The sequence below is a fragment of the Pecten maximus genome, chromosome 11 (assembly GCF_902652985.1).
Source record: "Pecten maximus chromosome 11, xPecMax1.1, whole genome shotgun sequence".
NCBI classification, from domain to species: domain Eukaryota; kingdom Metazoa; phylum Mollusca; class Bivalvia; order Pectinida; family Pectinidae; genus Pecten; species Pecten maximus.
Genome location: NC_047025.1, coordinates 28,632,621 through 28,647,396, shown reverse-complemented (window position 1 = coordinate 28,647,396; position 14,776 = coordinate 28,632,621). Strand labels below are relative to the sequence as shown.

At 40.5% G+C, this 14,776-nt stretch overlaps 1 protein-coding gene across 1 annotated transcript in view; it reads left to right on the top strand.

The window, feature by feature from the left end:
• Nucleotides 1-7,108, top strand: part of LOC117337976 — a 28,825-nt gene extending 21,717 nt beyond the window's left edge. Inside the window, exons 3-6 of the mRNA XM_033899134.1 lie at nt 298-698; nt 942-1,080; nt 6,008-6,180; nt 6,432-7,108. Of these exons, the coding sequence (XP_033755025.1) occupies nt 298-698; nt 942-1,080; nt 6,008-6,180; nt 6,432-6,688 (970 nt within the window). The 3' untranslated portion in view covers nt 6,689-7,108. The remainder of the gene's footprint in view (nt 1-297; nt 699-941; nt 1,081-6,007; nt 6,181-6,431) is intronic.
• The last annotated feature ends 7,668 nt before the right edge of the window (nt 7,109-14,776 follow it).

The following is a 14,776-nucleotide window of genomic DNA, read 5'->3' as shown; positions in this document are numbered from 1 at the left end:
GTTTATATATAGGCAAAACAGGCGGCTGGCTTGGGTTTGGAAGGAGTACAAGTGTAGTTATGAAAGTCTTCTTGAGCTGATTTCGGTTAAATGCTTTTTAGCATCGGCTGATATCCACGGTGGAATGCACAATGCTACGCTTATCAATGCGGTATCGTGGTGGAATCGACCGTGGACATCCGACGATGCGCATTTGGATTACCAAGACTGTTTCAAGACCAAGCTGTAGACTTCTGTAGGAGTTAATCAAATGTGATGTCAATTTCAATAGATTTTATTTATCACGATGTGTTACAGGTACGTTCCGTCTAGTGATGCAGAGGATGAAGAGGCAAGGAAGGCCGCGCACACGGGGGTCAAGGTCGGTCAGAGGTGGGCCAACAGTAGCAGCTCTATTCCTGTTAAGCCCAACACGAGGCACAAGAGCGGTAACGTCATGAATGATCGAATAGCCGTTCCTAGAAAACACCGCTCGTGGAAGTTACACAACTTTGAAGGTGTCATGTCGGCCTTGATGGAAGGTAGGAAGGTGCACTATGCCGCAGACATTCGGAAGTGCAGCCTGGTAGGGCGAAATGATATGGACCGTACATCATTCGGGGACTTCATCAATGTGTTTGAAATTCATAGGAGTAACGGTAACAATGGCAAGAACAGCATCAAGTTCTCCAGCTCCCAGAAGGTTAAACATGGTAATGGTGAGTAGCGGATTCTTAAACTGTCTATCTCAGATAACGTAATCTGTTAGAAATAACTGATCTTGTTTTGAAATCCTTTGCCGAATTTCTTGCCGAAAACATATTGTATACCCGGGCATTACAAATGTGTTTTTTGCGTGTATACGCCGATACAAACTGAATTAACATTCGATTCCATGTAAAATGAATAAGGATGTCATTTAATACTAAATCCATTTTAATATTGAAATGTTATCGCTGCAGAGTTTGTGGAACTGCTCAGAGACGTGACGTTGTATTCGGATGGTACCACTGTGATTGATCTCTATACTGTCGACCCAGATACAAACGAGATCATCCAGCAAACTATCGCTGTCTGCTGGCTTTACACCCCCAAAACCAGGTACGTAAATACGGCTATCAAACTATCGCTGTCTGCTGGCTTTACACCCCCAAAACCAGGTACGTAAATACGGCTATCAAACCATCGCTGTCTGATGGCTTTACACCCCCAAAACCAGGTATGTAAATAAGACTATCAAACCATCGTTGTCTGCTGGCTTTACACCTCCAAAAACAGGTACGTAAATAAGGCTATCAAACTATCGCTGTCTGCTGGCTTTACACCCCCAAAACCAGGTACGTAAATACGGCTATCAAACCATCGCTGTCTGCTGGCTTTACACCCCCAAAACCAGGTATGTAAATAAGACTATCAAACCATCGCTGTCTGCTGGCTTTACACCTCCAAAAACAGGTACGTAAATAAGGCTATCAAACTATCGCTGTCTGCTGGCTTTACACCCCCAAAACTAGGTACGTAAATGCGGCTATCAAACCATCGCTGACTGTTGGCTTTACACCCCCAAAAAAAGGTACGTAAATAAGGCTATCAAACAATCGATGTCTGCTGGCTTTACAACTCCAAAACTAGGTACGTAAATGCGGCTATCAAACCAGCGCTGACTGCTTGCTTTACAACCCCAAAACTAGATACGTAAGTACGGCTTTTAAACCATCGCTGTCTGCTAGCTTTACACCCCCAAAAACAGGTACGTAAATAAGGCTATCAAACTATCGCTGTCTGCTGGCTTTACACCCCCAAAACCAGGTACGTAAATACGGCTATCAAACCATCGCTGTCTGCTGGCTTTACACCCCCAAAACCAGGTATGTAAATAAGACTATCAAACCATCGCTGTCTGCTGGCTTTACACCTCCAAAACCAGGTACGTAAATAAGGCTATCAAACTATCGCTGTCTGCTGGCTTTACACCCCCAAAACCAGGTACGTAAATACGGCTATGAAACCATCGCTGTCTACTGGCTTTACAACCCCAAAACCAGGTACGTAAATAAGGCTATCAAACTACCGCTGTCTGCTGGCTTTACAACCCCAAAACTAGGTACGTAAATGCGGCTATCAAACTATTGCTGTCAAACTCAAAATCATATATAAGATACGGATCAATGACTACTGTAACATGTCAATCTGCTTGTGCTGGTTATGCAGTTTAAACTATCAAAATGTTCGCTCCTGATAACTTACAATGGTAATCCCAGTGAGCGTAACTTGTACATATGAAGTGGCCATTCTCATGTGGCTTCAGTGGAGTACGACATTGTGGGCGATTGTATTTCTATGGTGGCATATTTCTTCCATCGAGTTGCTGAGTTAAATATGTCGACATATTTCTGAGAAGATGTCGACATCATCAAAAAATATGTCGACATAAACCGAAAAATATGTCGCCTTATCAGCTTAATTGCCGAGATAATATTGATATGATAATTATCTAGGAAGTCGTTGGCAGAAATATTCCACCATACCATATAATTTCGAGTTTTCGACTTCCTAGATAATTATCCCGGCGTTATTATCTCGGCAGGTCAACTAATAAGTCGACATATTTTCGGTTTATGTCGACATATTTGTTTATAATGTCGACATCTTCTCAGAAATATGTCGACATCTATAAATGGTAAGTCGGCAACTCGGTGGCAGAAATATGCCACCATATATTTCAATATGTATACGTCAGATTTATTAAGATATCGAATCAATATTTTATTATCATAATTTCTATCAGAAACCTCAGTGGACGGAAAGTTGTGTAACTATGACAGATTACTAATGGTAGCGTTTCCGATAGCTATGTAAATAAATCACGACACTTTAAACTCAGATGGTAAATACTTTTATTTCGCTTTTAAATGATAGATTCGTAAATATAACATCTTTGATTCTAGATTACAAACAATTGATACGTAACTACGGCTAACCTACCTTCTGATCCTAGATGCCAAACAGTAGATACGTAACTACGGCTAACATAAATTCTGACTCTGCATACCTATCCAGCTACAATCCTTGGGAAGGCAACGTACCTGTTGACTCGGGATCTAAATTAAGGCTGTGCCCCTTATAAATCTGACCTACTCCTATTATTCTACTTTCTGTAACAGTATTTATTTGATATGTAAAATGCTGTCATGGCATGTCGGTATACAGATAAGGGGATATTTTTTGTCTTATAAAGAGGCAGAGAAGGGGCTAAGGTGAATTGTGAAAGCTATTGTTTGGGGGAAAGTTTCACATGCACACGAAATCATTTAAAAATTCTAATTAATTATTCATTCGACTCTAACGCTTCCAGTAAAGCTATAATCTATTGTTCGTTTGAGGTATCATGCGACTGGACTAATTGGCTGTAACATTACCCTATATTGTGGTACACAACTATAGTAAGGGTCTACTTTAAACAAGTCACTAATCGATGAGGTTGTCTCAATATTATGCAACAACATACTGATATATGGCGTTACTAACACTATACACTGGACTTGCACTGCGGAGCTAGGCTACACAGGATACAAGCCTACAGCATAGAATACCTCTATTTGCTTATAACTTATAGTTAATAAATGCATACCGGTCTTTTATTTCGGGACAGTTTACTTCACGTGTGCAATATTTATGCTGACTAGAAGAATCATGTTTATGAAAACGAGTAAATAAACCCGAGTGACTGACAGACATGTTTGTGTGAGGGGCGGGTTATGTATACATAAGGATGATCATAGATCCACAGCCTCGGGTCGTCAATGCGTTTGGTCCTTGGTTCGACCTCCGGTCAAATTCCAGTTTCTACGTATGTATATAATCTTCTCGCTTTAGGAATTAACGAGATAATATGTTTGGAAATAATGGCTAGATGATTACCGTAGGCCGTCCTTCTTACGACATTTAATTACCGTAGGCGTCCTTCTTACGACATTTAATTACCGTAGGCGTCCTTCTTACGACAGCTATTTACCGTAGGTCGTCCTTCTTACAACAACTAATTACCGTAGGCCGTCCTTCTTACGACATTTAATTACCGTAGGCGTCCTTCTTACGACAGCTAATTACCGTAGGTCGTCCTTCTTACAACAACTAATTACCATAGGCCGTCCTTCTTACAACAACTAATTACCGTAGGCCGTCCTTCTTACAACAACTAATTACCGTAGGCCGTCCTTCTTACAACAACTAATTACCGTAGGCCGTCCTTCTTACGACAGCTAATTACCTTAGGTCGTCCGTCTTACGACAGCTAATTACCGTAGGCCGTCCTTCTTACGACAGCTAATTACCGTAGGCCGTCCTTCTTACAACAACTAATTACCGTAGGCCGTCCTTCTTACAACAACTAATTACCGTAGGCCGTCCTTCTTACGACAGCTAATTACCTTAGGTCGTCCTTCTTACGACAGCTAATTACCGTAGGCCGTCCTTCTTACGACAACTAATTACCGTAGGCCGTCCTTCTTACAACAACTAATTACCGTAGGCCGTCCATCTTACAACAACTAATTACCGTAGGCCGTCCTTCTTACAACAACTAATTACCGTAGGCCGTCCTTCTTACGACAGCTTAATTACCGTAGGCGTCCTTCTTACGACAGCTATTATTCCGTAGGTCTTCCTTCTTACAACAACTAATTACCGTAGGCCGTCCTTCTTACAACAACTAATTACCGTAGGCCGTCCTTCTTACAACAACTAGTTACCGTAGGCCGTCCTTCTTACAACAGCTAATTACCGTAGGTCGTCCTTCTTACGACAGCTAATTACCGTAGGTCGTCCTTCTTACGACAACTAATTACCGTAGGCCGTCCTTCTTACGACAACTAATTACCGTAGGTCTTCCTTCTTACAACAACTAATTACCGTAGGCCGTCCTTCTTACAACAACTAATTACCGTAGGCCGTCCTTCTTACGACAGCTAATTACCTTAGGTCGTCCTTCTTACGACAGCTAATTACCGTAGGCCGTCCTTCTTACGACAGCTAATTACCGTAGGCCGTCCTTCTTACAACAACTAATTACCGTAGGCCGTCCATCTTACAACAACTAATTACCGGGCGTCCTTCTTACGACATTTAATTACCGTAGGCGTCCTTCTTACGACAGCTAATTACCGTAGGTCGTCCTTCTTACAACAGCTAATTACCGTAGGCCGTCCTTCTTACGACCGCTTATTACCGTAGGTCTTCCTTCTTACAACAACTAATTACCGTAGGTCTTCCTTCTTACAACAGCTAATTACCGTAGGCCGTCCTTCTTACGACAGCTAATTACCGTAGGCCGTCCTTCTTACGACAGCTAATTACCGTAGGCCGTCCTTCTTACGACATTTAATTACCGTAGGCTGTCCTTCTTACGACAGCTAATTACCGTAGGCCGTCCTTCTTACGACAGCTAATTACCGTAGGCCGTCCTTCTTACGACGTTTAATTACCGTAGGCCGTCCTTCTTATGACAGCTAATTACCGTAGGTAGTGTTACTTTGTACGTGTTACTTTGTACGGGTTACTTTGTACGGGTTACTTTGTACGTGTTACTTTGTACCCGTGTTACTTTGTATGTGTTACTTTGTACGTGTTACTTTGTACGTGTTACTTACCAGTACCTTGCTGATTACATCATACGGTGTTAAACACGTCTATGCGCCCTTTGTAAATTGAAATTTAAGATTTATAGCTGTGGTTGCGTCCTAAATTTCTCGCACCAATTGTCAATTGAAATTAATAATTTATAGATGTGGTTACTGAACGTTTAAATCATATCTCATCGTTATGATTTATAGGGCTGTCAACTCCCACGCTGTTTACACGCGCTGTGTACACGTGTTTGAAGCTTTGCAACTTGCGCCAAACTTTTGGGCGAAAAGTTTACAAAAAAGCGATACAAATCACTTTCCAGTAACACTATACTATAGCAAGAGTCCTTACAGTTAATACTTCATCTTCTAATGAAAAAACTGTTGGATTTGTTATTTTCCAGGAAAGGTGACGTTCGGTTTACCCTTGACCCCAGACTCAAGGTTCGTGTGGAAACGTCCTTCAAGTCACTCAAGTACTCCCTTCAGAAGGGCCGGAACATCCGAATGGTGGCCGATCTGTCCAACTGTGCCGGATCGGAAGACAGACAGACAATTATTGGAGGCGAACTTAAAGGTAACTTAACAAGAATATTGAAATCGGTTTCTCATTATAGTAAGTTTGAGTGGAAATCACGATTCATAAAAATAATTGAAATGACAAAAAGATTATGAACTATCTTAATCCGATCGATGTAAAATCTAAAACCGTGGATTGATATCAATCTGAGTACGTGTAAAAATCAAAATGCGTTTGTTTCGAGCGCAATATTTTGGTGCGAGTAGTGTTAATTTATGTAAAGTGAAATAATCATTGTTTATTGACAGGCTATGACATATTCGAACACCAAAAAGAAATAGGCGTGGCCCTGGAGAGGACCATAACTAACACCCAATCGGAGAACGTCATATCATACCGCCATTTTGACGTGCGAATCACCCCAAACAGTCGCGCATCAATGACCGTCACAGACCGTGGTATCACCAAGAATATTTTCAACCAATATGGCGGCAAGGAAACCACACACAGATGCACCGTTAGTAGATCCAAAGACAACTTTTCTCTCATTCTGTTTCGCGCGTGAATCCACTCTTCTCTCATTGTTTTGTGTGTTTATTCGCATCCAGTCTCATTTTGGACAAACAAGTCACTCTACGATTGTCTCCACTAGGTGTCGCCTTCTTGTGAACCCAACGCCATCTAGTGGATGAACTTTATACATTATATATGTATTGGGACATACAGGTATTCATCGCTATTGTGTCGTTTTGATCTCGTTTGGGGGAAATCTCGCCTGTTTCTATGTGACCAGCGAGATTTTGCCTGAACTAGATTTCGATTCACCCAGGTTGTTATTTTGTGTTGTTTTTTTTACCTTTTGAAATGATGTCTCTTTTCGTGTTTTTGGGCTGTATATATATTTCCTTGTACATATTTATTTATTTAAATCGATTTATGCTCTTTTTATTGTACATTTTACAAATAAACATTTTTAAAAACTTAATTTCTTGAGAGTTTTATCTTTCAATAGGCCGTAAAACTACATGGAAGACATAGAACAAAGGACACAAGCTACAGGTAGATGAGGTAGCTGACTACGTGTCTTCAGTAATCTTGTGAATCACCCAGTATTCAATATCTAGCAATAAGTTATTCACCTGAGTGTACAACACAGGACTCGTACCCAAGGTATCTTCCCCTGGGGTCCCGAGTTCTACCACCCACGTCGTCGAGAGCACGGGTCACATGACTACTTCTCTACGTGATTTACAATACGTGACTATTGATGATTTATTTCTGCATTAGAAAATATTAAATAAAGGAGAGGAAATCAGAGTGGAATTATTTTAATTGATGATAAGATTCCAAAACGTACATAAATATAGCAAAATAATAATTGAACACATTGGGCTAGGAAAATGTAACACAGTTTTGGCGGGATCATAGAAACGCCTAAAACTTCCTGCCGAAGATTCGTGTAATGTAGGGAGAGCAAAATCGTGTTTGGCAACAGTCGCGTGCAATATACAAGATTGAGCCGTAGGGATATATACGGACGGATGGACATCTATTCGTGGGTATATAGACAGATAATACAACATCCAACCGCTTGTGTATAGACGGACGAGTAGACAGATTATACAATATCTAGTAGTTTGTGTATAGACGGACGAGTAGACAGATTATACAATATCTAGTAGTTTATGTAAAGACGGACGGGTAGACAAATTATACAATATTTAGTAGTGTGTGTATAGACGGACGGGTAGACAGATTATACAATATCTAGTAGTTTGTGTATAGACGGACAGGTAGACAGATTATACAATATCTAGTAGTTTGTGTATAGACGGACGGGTAGACAGATTATACAATATCTAGTCGTTTGTGTATAGACGGACGGGTAGACAGATTATACAATATCTAGTCGTTTGTATGGAGAGCCAGGTCGATGTTGCGAATATGTTCCTGGTGACTTATATTATTGAAATTGTGAAAGACGGCATTTGATAACAATATATGTATATAATATGATGATACATTATGAAAATTTAAAACACGACAGGAATCTGTTATCGAGTCAAAACATTGTCAAACATATATGTAGGGAACTGGATTGTAGCGGTATGTCGGACACAATGTGGCAAGCTAGTTACTGGATTAAAAACGTAATCTAGACAAAGCAAAGAAAATAGAGTGTTTAAGAAAATATACAGGGAGTCGAGTGTAATGCATTTATGTAGATGCAGCGTACACTGCAGTATGAGAAATAGTTTGTGAAGGTTGGTACAATCACTGGAGGAATGTGTGAACACGGGGTTGTGTGAGGTTCTTATCGCTTAACAAGCCGGTTATGTCACCCTGAAGTGGACGCTCTCGCATATCTATGCACAGACACATACCTTGGTCTGGTAATTAGCAAGACCAGCTTCTCTAGCGAGATTACAGGTGCGATACCTGCCTTGGTGTCTGCCTCCCGCAAAGATGCAGCGGCCCACTGATTGGTCGGTCCAGGGTCGTCCCGCCAAGGAATGAGACGGTCGATGTGTAGCGAAACCAAATAAAGCAGTCATTTCGATTGTCTTCTCTAATTCTTTACGTTTTACTACTCCGAGTTTTGATAAGAAAATATACAAATGTACATAATATGACGTAAGAATACTTCATAATCAATATAGATACAGTTTACCTATGTTGTATCCTGTCAAAATTACAAGTTTGAAATTTTAACAAGTTGCTGCCCATGACCATTTGACCTACTTATCAAATCGACCAACACTGTTTGCATAACTTTTGTTCGGACTATTTTGATGCATAACATAATTTTCTTTTGAATACAAGTACATGCATATGCATGTATGATACATATTGAAAACTACGTTTTAGTTGTTCTATAACTGCCCGATACACGTAGCCTTATAACAGTCACTGATACGTGATATAAGCTAAGGCTCTGAACCATCGTGAGATATAAGGGGTTTGGTTGCAAAGTATTGCATTACAAGTATAAGGCTATGAAAGATACAGAACCACATTTCGTCAAACACACGAATAAGGTAAAATTTGATACACCGAGGATGGAATCGTGAAAAGGCCCGGAAAGCATGACATCGTTTGGTAACAAGATATTCCATAAATAGAGACCTTGTAATGTACTTTAATCATATTGTCTAAAATTTCCATTTGTTCCCTTTCACGATTTCTGCGACAGATATCGACTGCTGATAAAAACCAACCTAATAGCGCTTTGTTTCTAGAGATATAGGCTTATGACGACGATATGGTAAAGATGTATATATATCGCTGATATGCCTTTTGGTTCCGTTGTCACCAGCCTCGTTTTGAGGACGTGACATTACCTGGATTTTACCCAGAGCGATATGGAAGTGTCGTTCATAAAGAGATGAAGACACCTTTCTAGAGCCCTGTCTTGTTCTCCTTGACCTTGTCTGTAATGGTTCGTGATTTCACCGATTTCGCGTTAGAATAACGGTTTCGGTTACATATTGGTACTAAAAAGTATTTCGGGTTGGTAAAACATACCACAAACTATTTTGGTTAATAGATCTAATATTGGAAATCAGAATAACCTTGACACAAAGGACTACAGCAATGAGACTATGAAAGGTCGTACAAAAGACACGCAAGATATTGGCACATTTATAAAATAAATGGAGAGTTTCGTCCTTTTAGGACTCGGAAGTGATGTTAGGGACACCATACAGCTGTTTCGTCCTTTTAGGACTCGGCAGTGGTGTTAGAGACACCATACAGCTGTTTCGTCCTTTTAGGACTCGGCAGTGGTGTTAGGGACACCATATACAGCTGTTTCGTCCTTTTAGGACTCGGCAGTGATGTTAGGGACACCATACAACTGTTTCGTCCTTTAGGACTCGGAAGTGATGTTAGGGACACCATACAGCTGTTTCGTCCTTTTAGGACTCGGCAGTGATGTTAGGGACACCACACAGCTGTTTCGTCCTTTTAGAACTCGGCAGTGATGTTAGGGACACCATACAGCTGTTTCGTCCTTTTAGGACTCGGCAGTGGTGTTAGGGCCATCATACAGCTGTTTCGTCCTTTTAGGACTCGGCAGTGGTGTTAGGGACACCATACAGCTGTTTCGTCCTTTTAGGACTCGGCAGTGATGTTAGAGACACCATACAGCTGTTTCGTCCTTTTAGGACTCGGCAGTGATGTTAGGGACACCATACAGCTGTTTCGTCCTTTTAGGACTCGGCAGTGATGTTAGGGACACCATGCAGCTGTTTCGTCCTTTTAGGACTCGGCAGTGATGTTAGGGACACCATACAGCTGTTTCGTCCTTTTAGGACTCGGCAGTGATGTTAGAGACACAATACAGCTGTTTCGTCCTTTAGGACTCGGCAGTGATGTTAGGGACACCATACAGCTGTTTCGTCCTTTTATGACTCGGCAGTGATGTTAAGGACACCATACAGCTGTTTCGTCCTTTAGGACTCGGCAGTGATGTTAGGGACACCATATACAGCTGTTTCGTCCTTTTTGGACTCGGCAGTGATGCTAGGGACACCATACTGCTGTTTCGTCCTTTAGGACTCGGCAGTGATGCTAGGGACACCATACAGCTGTTTCGTCCTTTTTGGACTCGGCAGTGATGCTAGGGACACCATACTGCTGTTTCGTCCTTTTAGGACTCGGCAGTGATGCTAAGGGCCTAGCTTGATCAACCCGAAAAAGGTAAAAATAAATGACAAAATAAAGACCCATGATTGCAATGATATTTTATTAAAATGTGAGTGACCAAGGAATCTGTCCTCATTACAATCTAGGTAGGGTAGGTAAAACAATAGCGAGAATAACACAGAATTGTCATCACAAGGTGGCGTGTCTGTCCAGCCAATACTCCCAGGGTAAGACAAAATTTTACCAATTGTGTCAATTTGGTCACATGCGCACAAGTTGTGTCTTCTTTTTGGGTTTATCGCCTAGAGAAAAACCATGTTCTTTCCTTGTAGTAGCTGGTGGCTACCCCTTTAAACAGCATTCGGGATGTATTATCCAGAGCAACAGAGGTAACGTGTCTTGTCCAATGACACAATCACGATAGCAAAGGGCGATCGATTATCTCAACTTCCTGTATAATGCAAATCGTCCCGGAGGGTGCAAGGAAGAATCGGACGAGCTGCATACGCGTAAAGGTTTACATGTACCGCAATGTACTCTGGGACAAATTTTGTTTTGTATATTCTTCTGTGACACCCTCCCGTTGGAGCATTAGAGAATAGTCTGATATGCACGTGCTGATAATATCACACACCCTTTCACGACATACCCTGTGGCTAACTCGTGCGTGGCCAGCCGTTGTCTGAAGTTCACTCCCCTGCCGCAATCTCGGGCCAAATGCTCTAGACTTTATTTAATGACTTCGTCTATCAGTATATCAACGATATCCCATGTCGCTAACGTCGCTATAGGATCTCCCATGGAAAATATTCACGATTTTTCAAAGATTATGACGGAACGCTGCATTTTCACACACAGAAGATGAGACTACAGAACCTGACAGCCCTGTGTGTACAGATCTGTCCCTAACGTTTATTGTCTGGTCAGAGTAATTACAATAGCGACAAATGTTCTTTGATGTTTTACATTAATGTAATAAAAGTCAGCTTTGTAACTAAATGTTATCATTTCAATATTTAAAACGACTCTATGAAGATGCTATTGTGATTTAATGGTATATTTTGCACAGTGTATAATCGATTTGTACTACTAGCTGTGAAATTTGAGTTTTGTACATGTAGCTGCGAGTTGCGAAGCGGTACATTTTGAACACGGCGGCAGCAGGGCTGGTAGTTTAGAAGGTAAATTCTACAATTTCAATACGTATTTCCAGCAATGCATGCTGACATGTGGTCCACTAGAGAACTTACCATCTTCGTTTATGTTCAATCTTAATGTATGTTTAGAAAAAACGACATATCAACACTTTTTTTGAAAGCGAAAGTAGCTATGCTCACTGGTAAAATCAATGTCATCAATCGAAAATCTTCATTCTATGTTAAAACTAACGAATCAATTGGAAGTTTGGATATATGTATAACATTTTCAGTTATTAGTAGACATATTCTAGGTTCTATATAAAGCTGACCTATTATATATTGGAAATTGTATAACTTTCTTTCCCCGTGGGTTCATTTGCAAACTGTACGGTCAGCTCTCCGGTTTATGTGTACATGGGAATATGTTTTGTAATCCTAGCTGTGAGTTGTGTGTACAACCAGTTGTGAGCAGCAGTAAGCTTAAACATTTTCATTTCTTGTAGAATGGATGACTCTTTTGAGGTAGAAGGTGTGGATGAAAGTTTTCATGAGGAGACGATAGAAACAGAGCTAAGTTACAAGTATCATGGTTGCATTCTTTTGCCACCACAGAAGGAACTTCCGCTATAAAGCGAACTTTATTTTTGGCGTACGCCTTCAACTGATTCTCCAACTCCTTGATATCTGGTTGTTGTTTGTTTGGGCTTTGGCAATCACTTCCAATGTATAATTCAGCAATCTTGGACGTAATTACCCTCCAAAGATCATCATCAAATTCAGCTTCCATTACCACGGTTGTGTCAGAACTATAACATATGAAAATGATAGGTGCGTTGTCCTGTACTGCCATCTCGCAAAGTATTTGGGGTACATAATAGTATGGTATTTCATAATATACACGGGGTTTGTACAAGTTTCAGGACAAGGACATTTGATTTCTACGGCAAACTGACTTTACAATGCAGGTTCCAATGTTTCATCGTTTGTATTTCTGATGCTACCATCAGGACTGACAAGTAGAAGCAACTCCTCATCTTCAAATACACAACGGCACCCTTCCTCTACATATGAACATTTTGGCAAATACACAGGCATGACTTTTGACACTAGTGTTGCGATGGCATTTATTTCGTTGTCAGATCCATGTTTCATGAAGCTGGCGACTTCTGGAGAAGGAGACGGCTTTGGCACAGATTTGAACACATATTCAAAATGCTGCTTCTGTTTCTTTAGACCACCTAATCCAAGAGCATCAAAGCATGTACTCCCAGTCACACGTGCGAATGAACGAGCCTTGAACCAAGTATCTGTTCGTTGGTGAATTTTGGATGTGTCGGCCGATTTCAACTCCATTTTTGTGATATTCGGTTTGTTTATTCCCGATAAACACTGATAGTTGCTTTGACTTCCTAGGTCACACACCCTGCCGGAGCAATATAGTGAAGAAACATTATGTAGAATGGCAACTATGCGTCCCAAATTGTCAATAAGGTTCAGTGTTCGTGCAAAACAGGATTCCAGCCGGTATATGTATGTTTTGACAGCACTTATTGCAAATGAATACTTATTCTTTGTTGTGTCATTGATACACATTTTTTTTTTAGCTTTTCCAAGGATATAACTTTTTTAGTTTTGATAGGTCTTAGTTCTTTCAACCGATGGCTAAGAGTTGTAATCACCTTTTGAGCATTTGTGACGATATTTTCTTTTATATCCTCCGGTGAATCTGTTAAACTAGACAATTCCCTACATTCACATGATAAAACGATGGTCTCAAATTCTTGAACAAGTTTCAGGTCATCATTTAGAGCCGTTTGTCTTTGTGATTATGTCGGAGGACCTTCGTATCCCCACAAATTGATATCTCCCATATCACCACTGTCAATGCCGGTGTTCACCTTCTTACCATCAAAACACACTTTGTATGTTTGCATCAGCGATCCATCATCATGCACTACTTTTATCATTTCATGAATAATTCGAGGCTTGACATTTGACAGTTCCTTTGATACATCCGTACCTTCAAGACAATTGCGGTTTGGAACGGCGAAATTAATCTCTGAAAGACCTGGGTCAATGGTAGTTGATGTATCTATTTCTTGTCCCTTATTTTTCAAACCAGACATAAAACTCAAAAATTTCCCTTTAAAAAGTTTTAGGCCAATTCTCCAAAACTGCTTAACGGCTGGCGAGTATCTCATCAAACGGGTGTCTTCCAAAGAGTACCACTGAACAACGTCCTGGAATAACAAGTATGCAATATTTCTCATTGGTAGTTTTTGTTCTACTATTAGTTTATTGAACTTAATGTATGTTTCTAAATGTCCAGAGATTTTCAGAGTATCAATAACATCCGGTAGCATTTCAGTAAGAACTGTTAAAGGTTCATTTTCAAACACTTGAGATTTTTCGGAGAAAACCGATTCGAACGATGTCGCGGTTTCTTCCACAAAGTGTACGTCATTAGGCGTTTCTTCCTTCGACGTCTCATTGATAGATATGTTGGCAAAGGAATTGTGTAACGTTTGGTCTAAATCATTACTTTCTTGAACATCGGTTTGATCCTCTACCAATTCTTTTGCAGTTTCGAAGTCCAATTTCTTAGGGGTCGACTGCCATCTAAATTTTTCAGCGTTTGCCAAGGAGATAAAGTTGAAGGGCGCCTAGAAATTTTTACTGTTAATGTATCATTGTTTGGGACAATAATTTTGTCTTCCAAATCTGCAGGGATAATGTTGTAGTTTTTTGTGTTCTCAATAAGCTTGTGTCCGTGGTTATGAAAGATTTTCACTTTTAGTATAGAGTTACTGTGGTTAATAATGGCGTGGTCAATTGTTTCTGCAAACATATTGAATTTGTCCGCACAA